At 41.2% G+C, this 13369-nt stretch overlaps 1 protein-coding gene across 1 annotated transcript in view; it reads left to right on the forward strand.

Moving 5' to 3' along the window:
- Positions 1-13369, forward strand: part of TET2 (tet methylcytosine dioxygenase 2) — a 74254-nt gene that overhangs the window by 46290 nt on the left and 14595 nt on the right. The window contains exons 2-4 of the mRNA XM_056327816.1: positions 3651-7035; positions 9265-9355; positions 12950-13043. Of these exons, the coding sequence (XP_056183791.1) occupies positions 3651-7035; positions 9265-9355; positions 12950-13043 (3570 nt within the window). The remainder of the gene's footprint in view (positions 1-3650; positions 7036-9264; positions 9356-12949; positions 13044-13369) is intronic.

Here is a 13369-nt window from a genome sequence, read left to right on the forward strand (position 1 = left end):
AGCCACAGCATCCCCCCTGCCCTACTTTTTCTACTGGGAATCTTGCCCAGCTTTGCAGAAGATTGTACTACCTTGCAGTAGGTGTATTTGTCACTTTGCAATCACAAACTCCCCAGATATGGGTGCTATCTAAAATAAGGGATGAACCTCTAGAACTGTAAAAAAGTAAAGATTTTCCGTGGAAGAAAATGACATAACTAAGAGTACTTTTGTTGCCACAGAAATCTTTGTTGTGCCCTTAACAGCGCCTTCCACAGTCTTTTGGTATTCCTGTATTGATAGAGGTGCCAGGACTACACCAAATTTGCCCATAAAAAAACCCCCCAAACATCTGATACTCTCCTTCAGTACCTAGTTTCCAGTTTGTGCCCCGTAGGTGGTAAGAAATAAATGTACATACATTGATTGCATCTGAAAAAGTCAGATGGTGGTGGACTGAATTCTGACTTGAATGCATACTGGTGGGATGAGATGGTGATCCATTTGCACAGTAATGTGCTATATTTAAGTCATGCATCGTGGCATCTTCAAAGAGGCCAGTCATAATTATGATGGATTAGACTGCAGAGTCAATCCTAGATGCAGTAATTGTTTCACAGATGCTGCTGATGTGACTTGAATTTCTAATGAATTATAGCTGAAGAAAAATATGTGGAGCTTCTAAATGGTCTGGATAAAATACAGTTATAGGAAAGAGGAAAAAGGCTAACTGCTATGCTTAGGGAAAAGCAGATTTACTTTGAGAGGCAGACAGTTCATCCCACAACAATTACAAAGAGCACAGAGACCTTGTAAGGCACAACCAGGTCTACTTACTAGTAGCATCAAGAATATCTTTATGGTGTCTCAGTTAAAGCCAGTAATAAAGGTATTGCTGCCATTTGTCTTTTGCCAGTTTTAAATTACAAATAATTGCTGTGAATTGTAGCTCCTTGAGCAAGATTTGACTCAGGTGTGACTTGAGGATTGTGAATAATTGAGTGTAGACAGAGAGAGTAAGAAGTATAACACAGTCGTACAATCCTAGATGGATTTCAAAGAATGCAAATCTGGCACTTTTAATCGATGAATTAACTTTGTATTTCAAAGAACCAAATGATTCCCGTGTCCTTTACAATGTCTAAACCAGTGTCTTTTACACTGAGGGTGATCAGGATTTGGGGGAACTGATTGACTCATACCATGAAGTCTTTGAGAATACTGTGAATAATAGTCCATGCCACACAGTGAACGTAACCTCATGTTTTTTGAGATCAACGTGCACCTAAGGCTCTGTTTTGAAGCACAGATGTGCTCCTTTGAGAGATTTACAAGCTAAGTTTAAAGAAGTCAGGCAGCCCCCACTTCTAAATAAAAAGATATTTTTACCTATCAGTAAGGAGTTGAGAAGAAAGATTGTCTGGGAACTCTAAGAAGGAATTTAGTTGCAACCCACAGGGTACACCAGAACACAAGCAGCGAGGCAGACTTTCAGGCCCAGAGGAAGTTTCTCACAGCTCAGTCACACAGACTAAAACTTTTTAAAAAGAAATAAATATTTTAGAAACAGCTTGACAGCACAGTGTTAATTATTATGGTGCCTTTTATTTCATTTCATACTTGTGAAATACAGCAGCCCACACAATCATGTCTGAGGTGAGGTTCAGCGGCAATTTCCAGGTATGAAAGGTGTGAAGGAAAAGAATGGCTTACAAATTAGGCTGACATTTTATTTTTGAGATGCTCTGGGAGCATCATTCTGTTGCCTGGCCTAGAATGACACATCGGAGGAATACTTTTCATGGTGCTTTCTGTTAAGCATGGAATATCGTCTCCCTTAGAAAGCTGCAAAGTCTCGTGTCTTGTGGTACTTTAAAGCTAGCTTGGGAAATATACTGAAATAGATCTAGAATGGAAGAAGCATACCTTACCTTGTCAAGAAAGTAAGTGAGAGGGGGCAAACATTCTTTTCCATCTCCCTATTCTTAGCTTTCCCTTCAAAAACACTTTTTTAAAGTACTGTTACTCACAGAGAGAACTTGCTTACTTCTGTCATACAAAACGTAGATTGAGTACAGAAAGAAGAAAAAAACTTCAGGAGGTCAGAAGTAAATGTAAAACCAAGTTTGGTATAAGGAGGAAGTGCACAGAAGTCATCATATAGGTGCTTGCCAGTCAAAAAGTATGTTTGAATTGTCCTGATACTGAAATCAGAGCTGCAGGCAGAGGGGATTCTGCTGGATGTGCTGAATCTCATGAATTAATATTACTTAAAAAAAAATTTTAGAATCATATTACTCAACTAAGTAAGGCAATACTGAACTGAAAACTATAAATTAGATGTTGCTTAGCATTAAAAAAAATAAAAAAAAATAGTGTAGGATAAATACATAAGCAGAGCAATATGATAGGAGGAACTTTTCAGTATAGTTTTTCTTCCGATGTAGCGGCAATACCAGACACATGTAGTGCTTCTTCTGACTTTGCAGTCAAACCAGGGATGACCTGGTAATGGAGAGCCCTTCAGGTTCCCCTTTATGCAAACTAAAAATAAAAGCTTTAGGACAAAGACATGCATGAGTCCAAATTTTCTCTATGCAATCTCACATCTGTAAGACTCTGTCAGCCCGTCTTCTGTCATTTGTGACTGGTTGAGAACCATATAGCCAACAACAAATAAATTACAAGCAGTCAAACAAGGGCTTTATCAAAGTTCACTGGGATTGTGAAACCTGGGAAGATCCATGTGAACAGGATTAGCTTGTCATGATATGGAATTTGTTCACTGCACATTGTCAGTACTGTTATCCAGTGAAAAACTTTATTTTATAAATAAAATATAAAAACTGTGTGAGAAAATGGGTTTTCCATCCAAACAAAGAAGGAAGGAGTCCTAGCTCCACAGCTGTGGGGCTCAGTTCAAAACCTAACTGCATAGTTTAAGCCATGCTTGATGTCTATATGTAAATTTGAAAGGAAGTTAATACCTGAAAAAATACCACTTTCATCAAACCTTTCAGGAATCTCTCGATTTGTTTCTGTCAACACTACCAAGATGTTGATGAACTGTAAGAGTTCCTATGGACAGCAGTCAAGCGTGGCAGTCTCACACGTGTTGTGCCACTTGCGTGGTCTTTAGGAATGCCCATTTTAAAAGGCCTTGTCAGACAGCTGAAGACAGAAGAAAGGAGGTTTTCCTCTCTAACTGGCAAGCTTGGTGGCAATAATCCTTCAAGTCACACGAAAGAGGTTTGGCACACTTAATCAAATAATGGGATTAGCACCAAGTCTGGGAACTATGGTTTTGGCATGACTTTTGCCTTACCAAGGACAAAATGTGATGACAGAGGAGTCTTAAGCAAATAATTCAAAAGCAGAGAATACTTTTTGCACCATTAGGAGAGATTTTTTGGTGAAATATCTGCTTGTGCGTAAATAGGAGTAAGGAGCCACTCTGTATTTTCATTCTCCTTTGATCTTGAAGAACAAACTTTTCAAGAAAAAGGGAGACAGTGAAACACCCCTCAGGTGTGCCTCTGAGCTCATGTTGTGTGTGGAAGCTGGTCAAAGTAACGGGGTGTTTGAATGCTGCAGGAATTGTTGATAATTAGCTGTTCATCAGTGGAAACTAAAATTGACTTACATTCTCTCCTGTTCCTTTTCTCTTTCAGATACGTTCAGAGGGTAGCCTTGTGGATGGCCCCGGAGCAGGCCAGATGGAACAGGACAGAACCAACCATGTTGACGGCAATAGATTGAGTCCATTCCTAATATCGCAATCTTCTCATGGGTGCCAGGCAGAGCCTTCTGTGGTGAAGCTACAGAATGGAAGTCCAGCAACAGAGAGGCCTGAAGTTGAAGTAAATGGAGACCACAAGCGGCTATTCGTTAAAAGCAACTATGGAGTGCCCCACCTGAAGGGAAGTCCAAACAACCGCGTTAGCCCTGACCTTTTACAAGAAAAGAAAGTATATTCCAAATATATGCAAAATGGTGGGATAAAACGCACTTTTAGTGAACCCTCTCTGTATGGACTTCATGAGAACAAGAAAGTGAAACAAGACAAAGAAGTAAATGGAGAAAAAGCTGAGCCAGAGGATAATAATGAAAAACCAAGTGTTTCCAATTGTTACAGTGAGAAGAAACCGAAAAGTTTTACAGGACAAGAAAATGAAGCTTCAGATTTCATACAGTCTACAAGACACAACAGTGGTGGTTCAGAAAACCCTCATGACCTCCTGATTCAGGATGAGCAGGAGCGGGAAAACGTTCATTGCCACAACAGGGACATTGTCTTACTACTTAAGAACAAGGCAGTGCCAATGCCTAATGGTGCTACAGTTTCTGCCTCTTCCATGGAAAGCATGCATGGTGAACTCCTGGAGAAAACACTGTCTCAGTATTATCCAGAACATGTTTCCATAGCAATGCAGAAGAACACATCTCATATCAATGCCATTACCAGTCAGGCTACTAATGAGTTGTCCTGTGAGACAACACATTCATCCCATACCTCAGGGCAGATCACTTCCCCACAGACCTCAAACTCTGAGCTGCCTCAAGTGCCAGCTGTAGTGGTTACTGAGGTCTACAACACAGAAGACTCCAGTAAACCACCTGTATTGCCAGGTAGCTGTTCACTTCAGAAACCAGAACTACAGCTACAACAACAGATTCCAGGCTATGATCCACACCAGTTACCCATAGGAAACAGTACTGTTCGTGGAAGCGTAGGGCAGGTTCCCAACCAAGACCTCTCTCTAAGTTCCAGCAGTAACCTGCAGGCTCAGAGTGCCTCTCTGGAAAGGTTTTCTGAGCAAGCAGAAAAAAATGGTGCTTTCTTTAAACAGAACTCAATGTTTCACAAAGATTCCTCCGCTCCTCCTGCTCCGGAAATGAACAGTGCACAGTCTGTCATGGTGCGAGAAGGACACCATTCCTATGACAACAGATGTGATGAAACTCTTCCTGGGGAGATAAAGGATGAAGGGCAACAGCAGGGACCAATGTCAGAAAGTCCCAGCCTCAGCCAAAAGCAACTGCACCCTCATCAGAGACTTCCACAGCAGGCACAAACCTCACAAGATGTCAGTGAAAGCAACCCGCAAGCTGCTGTGGCCGCCTCAATTCAGCAGCACCCAGAAATGACGCCGGCGTCAGAGCCTCCCCTCCAAAACCTGCAAGCGCGTGGAAGTGAGGATGAGTTGCAGCAACACTACCAGCATTTCCCAGGACAGGGAGAACCTGAGATTCCTCTCAACAAAGCAAAGGACCAAGTGAAAGAGCCTGTGCAACAGGCTCAACATTACTCAAAACCAGCCTGGATAGAACTGGTTTCTACCCAGTTCCGCCAGGGAGAGCCTCCCCAAAAGCCCAGCGAGGCATTATTGCGGTCAGTTCTTCAATTCCAGGCAAACACAACAAAAGCAACCTATACAAAACAGTATGCTGGAAGTCCTGATGCATTAAAGGGGCCCTCAGGACAGCCCCAGAGCCAGAATATAATGCAACAGGAACAAACTCCTCTGCTGTACAAAAGTGAGACCTCCCAGCTGCAGCCGCATCCCAAAGCTGACCAGCAGCTGCCGTTCCAGAAACACTCACCGCAGCCACAGCTCACCAAGATGGATTCCCTACTCAAGTCCCAAGTGCAGCAACACCCTCCGCAGCAGCTCCGTTTCCAGCAAAGTCCAGAACAACAAGCTGAACAGCCTTTAGGGGCCCTGTTGAAACAGCAGCACTTGAATCCCCAACCGGGAGAAAATGAGCAATTCTTGCATTCACACATATTGCAGCAGATGCTTCAAAAACAGGCCCAGCAGGTGCAACTGCCATGCAGTCCGCAGCTAACCCCAAACCAGCAACAGGCTCTGCAAATGAAAAATAAAGGCCTGCCCCAAACTGTTTCCCACTCCCGAAGTAATGCTGAGCAGCCACTAGACAGGGCATCCTTCAATCAGCTTAAAGCAGATGAATGCTTTCAAACTGGGAATAAGTACATGAAATCAGCTGCATTCCCGCTGCACAGCCCTCAGCTAGGCCTAGAGCAGGTACAGAGCATGAACAACAAAGCTCCCCTTTATGCTCAGAAAGCAAATGCTAGTCTTCAGCATCCCTGCCCAAACAACATGCACTTGATTTCTGAGAAGAAAGAAAACGCCACAAATATCAAACACTTTGGAGCCAACAAAATGCAGGACTTGCAACATGTGCAGTATTTTTCAAATAACTTGACCGCAAAGCAAGATGTGAATCACTGTTTTCAAGAACAAGAGCAACAGACACAACAAGCTTCAGTTATACAGCTACCACCACTCCAGCAAACACAATGCTACAGTGGTGGTCTCAACCAAGATGTCCCGAGCCAACAAGTCACGCAGATTCCTCAGCGGTACTTACCACTCAGCCAGCAAACTGCCCCACACTCCCAAGACCAGAGAGGCTGTCATGTGCAGTCCCAAACCCCTAAGGATTTTCAAAAGCACGCTGCTCTAAGGTGGCATCTCTTGCAAAAACAGGAGCAACAAGCATACCAGCAACCCAAAACCGAGATTGGTCCCAGTGCAGCGCGCAAGCCTATAAAAACTGAGGCTGGCACAAAGTCTAATGTCTGCATGCGTCCATTAGCTGGACAGCTGGAAAACAAAATGTGGAAAAAACCAATTAAACAAGAGAATCAGCACTTTGGCTGCGAGAGCATGCAACAAAAGAGCATCATTGAGACAATGGAACAGCAGCTGAAACAGATACAGGTCAAATCACTGTTTGATCACAAGACTTTTACTATCAAATCACCTAAACATGTGAAGGTTGAAACAGCAGGCCCTATTACCATCCTGTCAAGAAATACCAGTGCTGCAGATTTTGACACTCAGACCCCAATCTTAGATCAACAAGCAAACTTGTCTGCTGAGAAAACCCCGACCAAAAGAACAGCTGGAACTGTTCTCAATAATTTTTTAGACTCACCTTCCAAGTTATTGGATACTCCTGTAAAAAATTTATTGGACACACCTGCCAAAACCCAGTATGATTTCCCATCTTGCAGCTGTGTTGGTAAGTGCTGAGATGTACTAAAAATATACTAGTTCACAGGAAGGAAATGAGCCTTCGAGCTGGGATCATGGGGTTAGTTGGATGTTTTTGTTGGAAGATTTTTTGGGTTGTTTTTTTTAGAACATTAATTAGCAAAGACTTAAAAAATTGCAGTTTTATGTAGTTATGCCTACTCCCCTTATCCAACCCTACACACAGGCCCTTTCTTAATATTTCATAAAGCAATTACCTATTTGATTTTTCAGTCAGAATGCTTATGGCCAGTAATGTATCCCCTCACATCCATTCTCCTTGAGCAGCAGACATGTAATGACAACATGCTGATAAAAAGTAGGTCATAACTTTATAATCTAATCTATTTGTCAAGGTTAGATATAGCATTTATAAAATATGTCTTGGGTCCAAAACTTGAGATCCTTACACCATTTTTTGCTCTTAACAGTGAAATTGCTGAAGTTTCCCTGAGTAAAGCCTAAGCAAAGAAGGGATGACAGATTATGCCTCACTTATTGCAAGAGTTTATCCTCCCTTTCACACACTTGTCTCCTGCAAGGCTAAAGAGATCAGCATTTTCTTAGAGGAGTTACACAAGCAGCATCAAAAAAGCAGTGAGGGGGACCCTCAGTGTTTCTTCATGGTGTACCCGATCTCCAAAAGCCAGAAGAATAGAGCAGAGGGAAGCAAAGCAGAGTGACCAGCATGGCCCCATAGCCAGAGCTTCCATCCAGCACTAACTCTGCACACAGCCAGGTCTAACAGGCACTTTCAGACTAATGGATTAATTGTTCAGGCTGCGACAAAATGGGCTGGGCCGCGGGGAATCTTGTTATAGTTTCACTTACAGGGATTTTGTACCAGCTACTTAAGAGGAAAGTTGAACCAATAATCCTCCAAAACTGCAAAATGGACCTTTTTTGCCTTTTCAAATGCTTGGGCTGTGTCTCAGAGGTGATCCATGGGAACAAAAAGAGGAGGTAGTGGATTTCCAAAGCTCCAAGGAGGAAAACTGGAAGCCAGTTCCTTGCTGTTCTTTGTTGGTTTGTAAGAAACCTATAAAATGTAGCTACAAAATTTTTTGAAAACACTGAAGTTGTTTGAGGTTTTTTTCTTGAGACAGTTTCTCCGATGTAGTTGGCACAAGTTTGTCTAGCAATCATTTCATTATCCTCACTACTTTTTTAGCCAGTACTGCAACTACTAAGTGCAAGAGCTTATTCTCCACTTGCATTGTAATTCTTCAGTCTTAGCAGATTCTCTAGGAAATCAAGGAGCATGAAACTTAGTTCCTGTCCTCTTTGAAGAATCCAGTGCTACAGCGTGATTGAAAGGGTTTATTGCTTTTTCCTACTAATACTTGTCCTTAGGAAGATTAAATTACGCCATTCCCCCATTGACACATTCAGGTTTATAGCATGCTTTCATCATGCTTCTGGAGGCTGTATGTCAAGAGCAGCAGCACCTCATCCAGCCTTTGGAGTTAGCATGGCAGAAAGCATAAAAGTCAGCCCTCGGACAAGTCAGCACAGCTCCACCACCTCCTTCTGAACCCAAGCAGAGCCTGGCCATTTCTTTCTCACTGCTGGAGCCTGCCTCCTGGTATCAAACTAAACATATAGCATATGTTCTGATCTTACCTACACACAGAAAACTGAGGCCACATTCTTAGCATACAACCATTTTGACTAACTCTTGTGCAGGATTTCTTTCAGCAAACTTGCTTTTTTTCATTTCATGAAGTCTTCTTGTGGGTGGCAGAAATTCTTTAGGTAACCTTACTGGCAACTTTCTCAAGCTGTAGGTTCCTACACTGTAACATGTCTGCTGAAAAACAAGTACTGTGAACCTCCCTAATGTCAGTATTGCCATTGTTATCCCATTTATCCTCCTTTCCAGATACCGGGAGAGAAGGAAGTGGGAGAAGGAGAAACAATTGTTTGGTGATAACAGGAAAATGCCTTTTGAATTTCAATGTAGAGCCTGAGATATGAAACAACTGTTTGTGCTAGCAAAAGGCACACAGTCCATATCACAGCTATTTGCAGGATTAGCCATGTGCTTTGCATGTTTTGTACAAATTGCGTGGGCATACTTTAGACATAAGTGTTTGAAAACTCTGACCCCAGACCCATACAGCAGTATTCTAATAAGCTAGATGTAAGCTTTGCAATGTGACTTTTTACATTAAGGAATTAAGCCTTGAAGTAATAACCTTTATTTTGTTTTAAACAGAGCAAATTATTGAAAAAGATGAAGGTCCTTTCTATACCCATCTAGGAGCCGGTCCTAATGTGGCAGCTATTAGAGAAATCATGGAAGAAAGGTAATTAGTGCAAAGGCACAGGGCAGATTAAAGTTTATCCTTTTGTGGATGTCAGAATTTTTCCAGCTTTTGCACATAAAGAAATAAACAATTGCAAATCAAGTAATTACTTGTAGGCTTAGCTCCTCCAGTGTTGCCAACATTACGCACTGTGCTATTCACCAGAGAGTCACAATATTTGACAGGGCTAATAGTCTGCTGGCTGGCACAGGCTGCACACTTTGAGACAGATGCCAGCAAACCCAAGCAGGAACAAGTATTCACCAGCCTGCCAAGCAAGACGGTTGGCAATGGTTGTAAGAGCAGGCATGGACCTGGTGTTCCCTCTGGGTAGGAGGACGCCGAGGTAGAAGAAAGATGAAGAACAGAATTATCAAACTCCAAAATGAGCACACACCCCCAAATTACTAAGTATATAGTACAGGCCTAAAGGGCTAAATCTAAATCAGTCACGTCCAGAGGAGTGCCACAAAATTGTTGGGTAGGATTTCAGCCCAAGAATCTATAAGTAGTTTTGTGAAAAAACAGCCCCTTCCTCAGAGTATTGCACAAAACCAGCCTTATCTTGATTGTGGACAGTCCTGTATCATCTTGCATCCCATGATATATGTATTCATCCAAGCCAACCAAACCAGGAATTTTGAACAGCACAGAATGGTTACATGATCTGTGCTGTTTGAAAATATGTGTAAGTGCAAAACCCATTAGCTTTTTTAAGGTATTTAAATTAAAAACTGTCACAAAAGTGACTTCTGCACTGTGAATTCTGCATTTCTTGTAGCTTTTGGCATGCATAGACATTAATTGTCAGATTTTTAGAGGTATCTGGGAATTCAGTCCCCCTTTGAACAAACAAGCAAACAAAAAGCTTCCCAGTAAGTCAAAGACAGATGGGAATTTGATTGATAATACCTTTAAAATCTGGACTCCAGAACTGCAAAGAAGCTGGAGCTAGTTGCAGAACCAAAAGCAAATGAGCATTATTGCAGGGCTGTGTCTGAGCTAAGGAGCAGCATTTCTTAGCAAGGTCTGTCAGCTTGTGCTCATCACTGCACAACCATGGGCCACTTAGGATTTGCCCTAATAATCCAAAACCCTTTGGATTACCTCTAAATCCTAAGGTCCTTTCTCTTTCTTTGAATCTCCTTCCCTGTGACTCCTGTGCGGGGCTTGCCCCAATACTTGTTTTCAGCTTTGTGAGCACCTTGAATGCATGTAAGCTACATAAATTAGCTTCTTCCTGTGAAGAGGGAGTGAACACTGACTCTCCTGAGAAGCTTCTTACAATTTGTTATCTCCATAGCTCTCATTGACTGGTTAATTCTTTAGTATTTACAAATAAATAAATAAAAGGAAAGTCATTCATGTCATGATGTCAATTATTAGAGATGAAACTTTTTTCATTTCTTTACTTTGGAATGTAGTTTTTCATCCTTAATATTGACCTCACCTTTTTTCTTTTTTTTTTTCTTTTTTTTCTTTTTTTTTTTTTTGCATTTAATTTCATTTCATGTTGGCAGAAGGAAATCCTGAGAGATTATAGATAACATGCATCTACTCAGCCAGGTTCAGCAGAGTATAGCAGCAGCCACTTGAACAATGGCTAGTTTTCAACTGTTCATATGGTATGAACTGTGTGATTCTCTGACTGAAGAACTTCAGAACTCTTCCTCGTTAGTTAATTTTGTATCCCCAAGTTAAAAAAGCACTGAACTATAAAAATACTCTCAAGCACATGTGTGCAGTTGGTGACACTAATAACATTTGAAGCACTTTTAAACAGGCTTCCATGAATTGACTTTTAAGGTATCAGCACTGCCAAACACACCAGGATTGGGGTTTAGACTTGCAGTTAGTATTTTAGCTGTACCAGAACAAATTTCTTGCAGGATCCATGATGGATACATACATTTTACCTCTTTCTTCTCCCAATCCTACTTCACACTCAGTGAGTTTTGCTCTGGTTTTAAAGCCAATCAGCACTGGCCTAAAAGCAAGCATGACAAACATCAGGCACAAATTCTTTTGTGACAGTGGAAAAGATTTGAGACAAAGTCCATTTCATTTGCAGTGTGTAACATACAATGTATTTTTATAACGGCATCTGCACAGTTGTCCTGCGGTCCAGATTAGCAAAATAATAGAAAATGTTAAGTTTTTTAATTTATTTTTTTAAAAATGTGGTTAATTAAAGAAAGAAATGTATACTAACATCCAAGCCTAAGTAGGAAAAAGTGACCTAACAGTTGCCTGCAGAACATGTGTAGTACAAGTTGATTTTATTTGTATAATTTCCTGTGACACTGAAATTTCACAATGAGATCACATCTAAAAATAAGCATTCTTCATTTCCTTTACAGGACAGAAGTTTAAATACAAATATTTGCTCTTAAATATATCACCAAGATTTTAGTGCAAAAACAAGAGGGACGAAAGGTCAAAAGTTCTCAAGGCATCGTTAAATGTGTGCGCAACAGGAAGGAACTATCTTGATTGCTCTATAGGTAACAGGCAAAGAACAAGGAGATTGTGATTTAGTCCCCACACTTGGTTATTTAAAAAAAAAAAAAAAAGTTATGCCAATGAAAGCATCAGAATTCAAGAAATAGTGATGGAAGTGCAATTTCTCTGGTCCCCAAAATGCAGCCAAGTCAACACGGTAGCTGGATCTGTAATGTTGCAGACCCTGCAGTTTCTAATGCACGACCTCACCTGAGACCTGGTGCGCTCTAGGGCTCAGCAGTGGGCACCCCCCACCTGCAGCAGCCCAAGGAGAGGCCTGGCCAGAGAACATGCCTGGAAATGGCTTAACAGGTCTGATGCTTTTTATTGATTCAAGATTTGCTTCACTTAGCACTTGCTGCATATTTCTACCTGGTCCATCAAAGGACATGGAAAGTGAATCCCATTTGCTCTGGGCAAGAGCACTACTTGCATGTGGGGCTAGATTCTGCCTTGATGGCATAATCTCCTTGATTAAATGCTTCAGCAAGAGCTGAGCTTACCCGCTTCAGTCTCAGAAAGTCACAAACGGCATCATTTGAGGGCACCTGGTGTTCCCAATGCCATATAGAAGTCAGGCAGAAGTAAATAAGTAATGTTTTATGAGCAGATGATAAAGGAAATTAATCACAACTTAACTGATTCACACTGTATCCAAACCAGAAACAAGCACAGAAAATTAATAATGAATACTGCATGCCAGCTGTTCCGTGACAACATAATTATATACATTTCAGAGTAACAACTTTAACCCAGAAATTAAAGAAAAATGTGAAATTCATGCCCAAAACAGAGAGACTTAAAGTCCACTTTTCAAAATTTCATCTATAAATTCTCTACAGCAACAGTTAAAAGATTTGGGAATATTAATGTGATATGGATCATTTTTACTCATGCATGATGAGTTAAAGACATTTGCCCCTTTCAACATATCAATCCACCACTATAATAAAATCAGCAAGATAAACCGCATTGCATATCCCTCCCCCTGTAATACTCAGTGTTTAAGACTAGCAAATGTGCTCCATTCTTTTCAGTGTTCATGCAGAACCAAATGAATCTCCTTACTGTACATATTTTTGTTTGTTTAAGATTTGGACAGAAGGGTAAAGCTATAAGGATTGAGAGGGTTGTCTACACTGGGAAAGAAGGCAAAAGTTCTCAAGGATGTCCAATTGCTAAATGGGTAAGTGATGTACACAAATGTTAAGACTAATCTAGTTCAGTATGATGGTTCATGTAAGCAGACAGCAGTGACATGTCCTGTTAGCTGACACTGTGAAATTTAATACAACCCAACAGCAGCAGTACCACAGGGTGCCTGTAGCCTGCTCCCACCCCTGTCTCTCACACTCCCTTTACTTGTTGCACAGAAAATGGCAAGAATAAAATTTGGCTTAAAGATATGAAAACCTGAGAAGGAAGGCAGCTTCACTTAGATTTAAGATTGACACCACCATACGTTCTTATTGCTGTTTAATTGTAGCTTACAAGTAAGTCCAATAAGTGCAC

The sequence above is a fragment of the Falco biarmicus genome, chromosome 1, assembly GCF_023638135.1.
Source record: "Falco biarmicus isolate bFalBia1 chromosome 1, bFalBia1.pri, whole genome shotgun sequence".
Classification (NCBI taxonomy): Eukaryota; Metazoa; Chordata; class Aves; order Falconiformes; family Falconidae; genus Falco; species Falco biarmicus.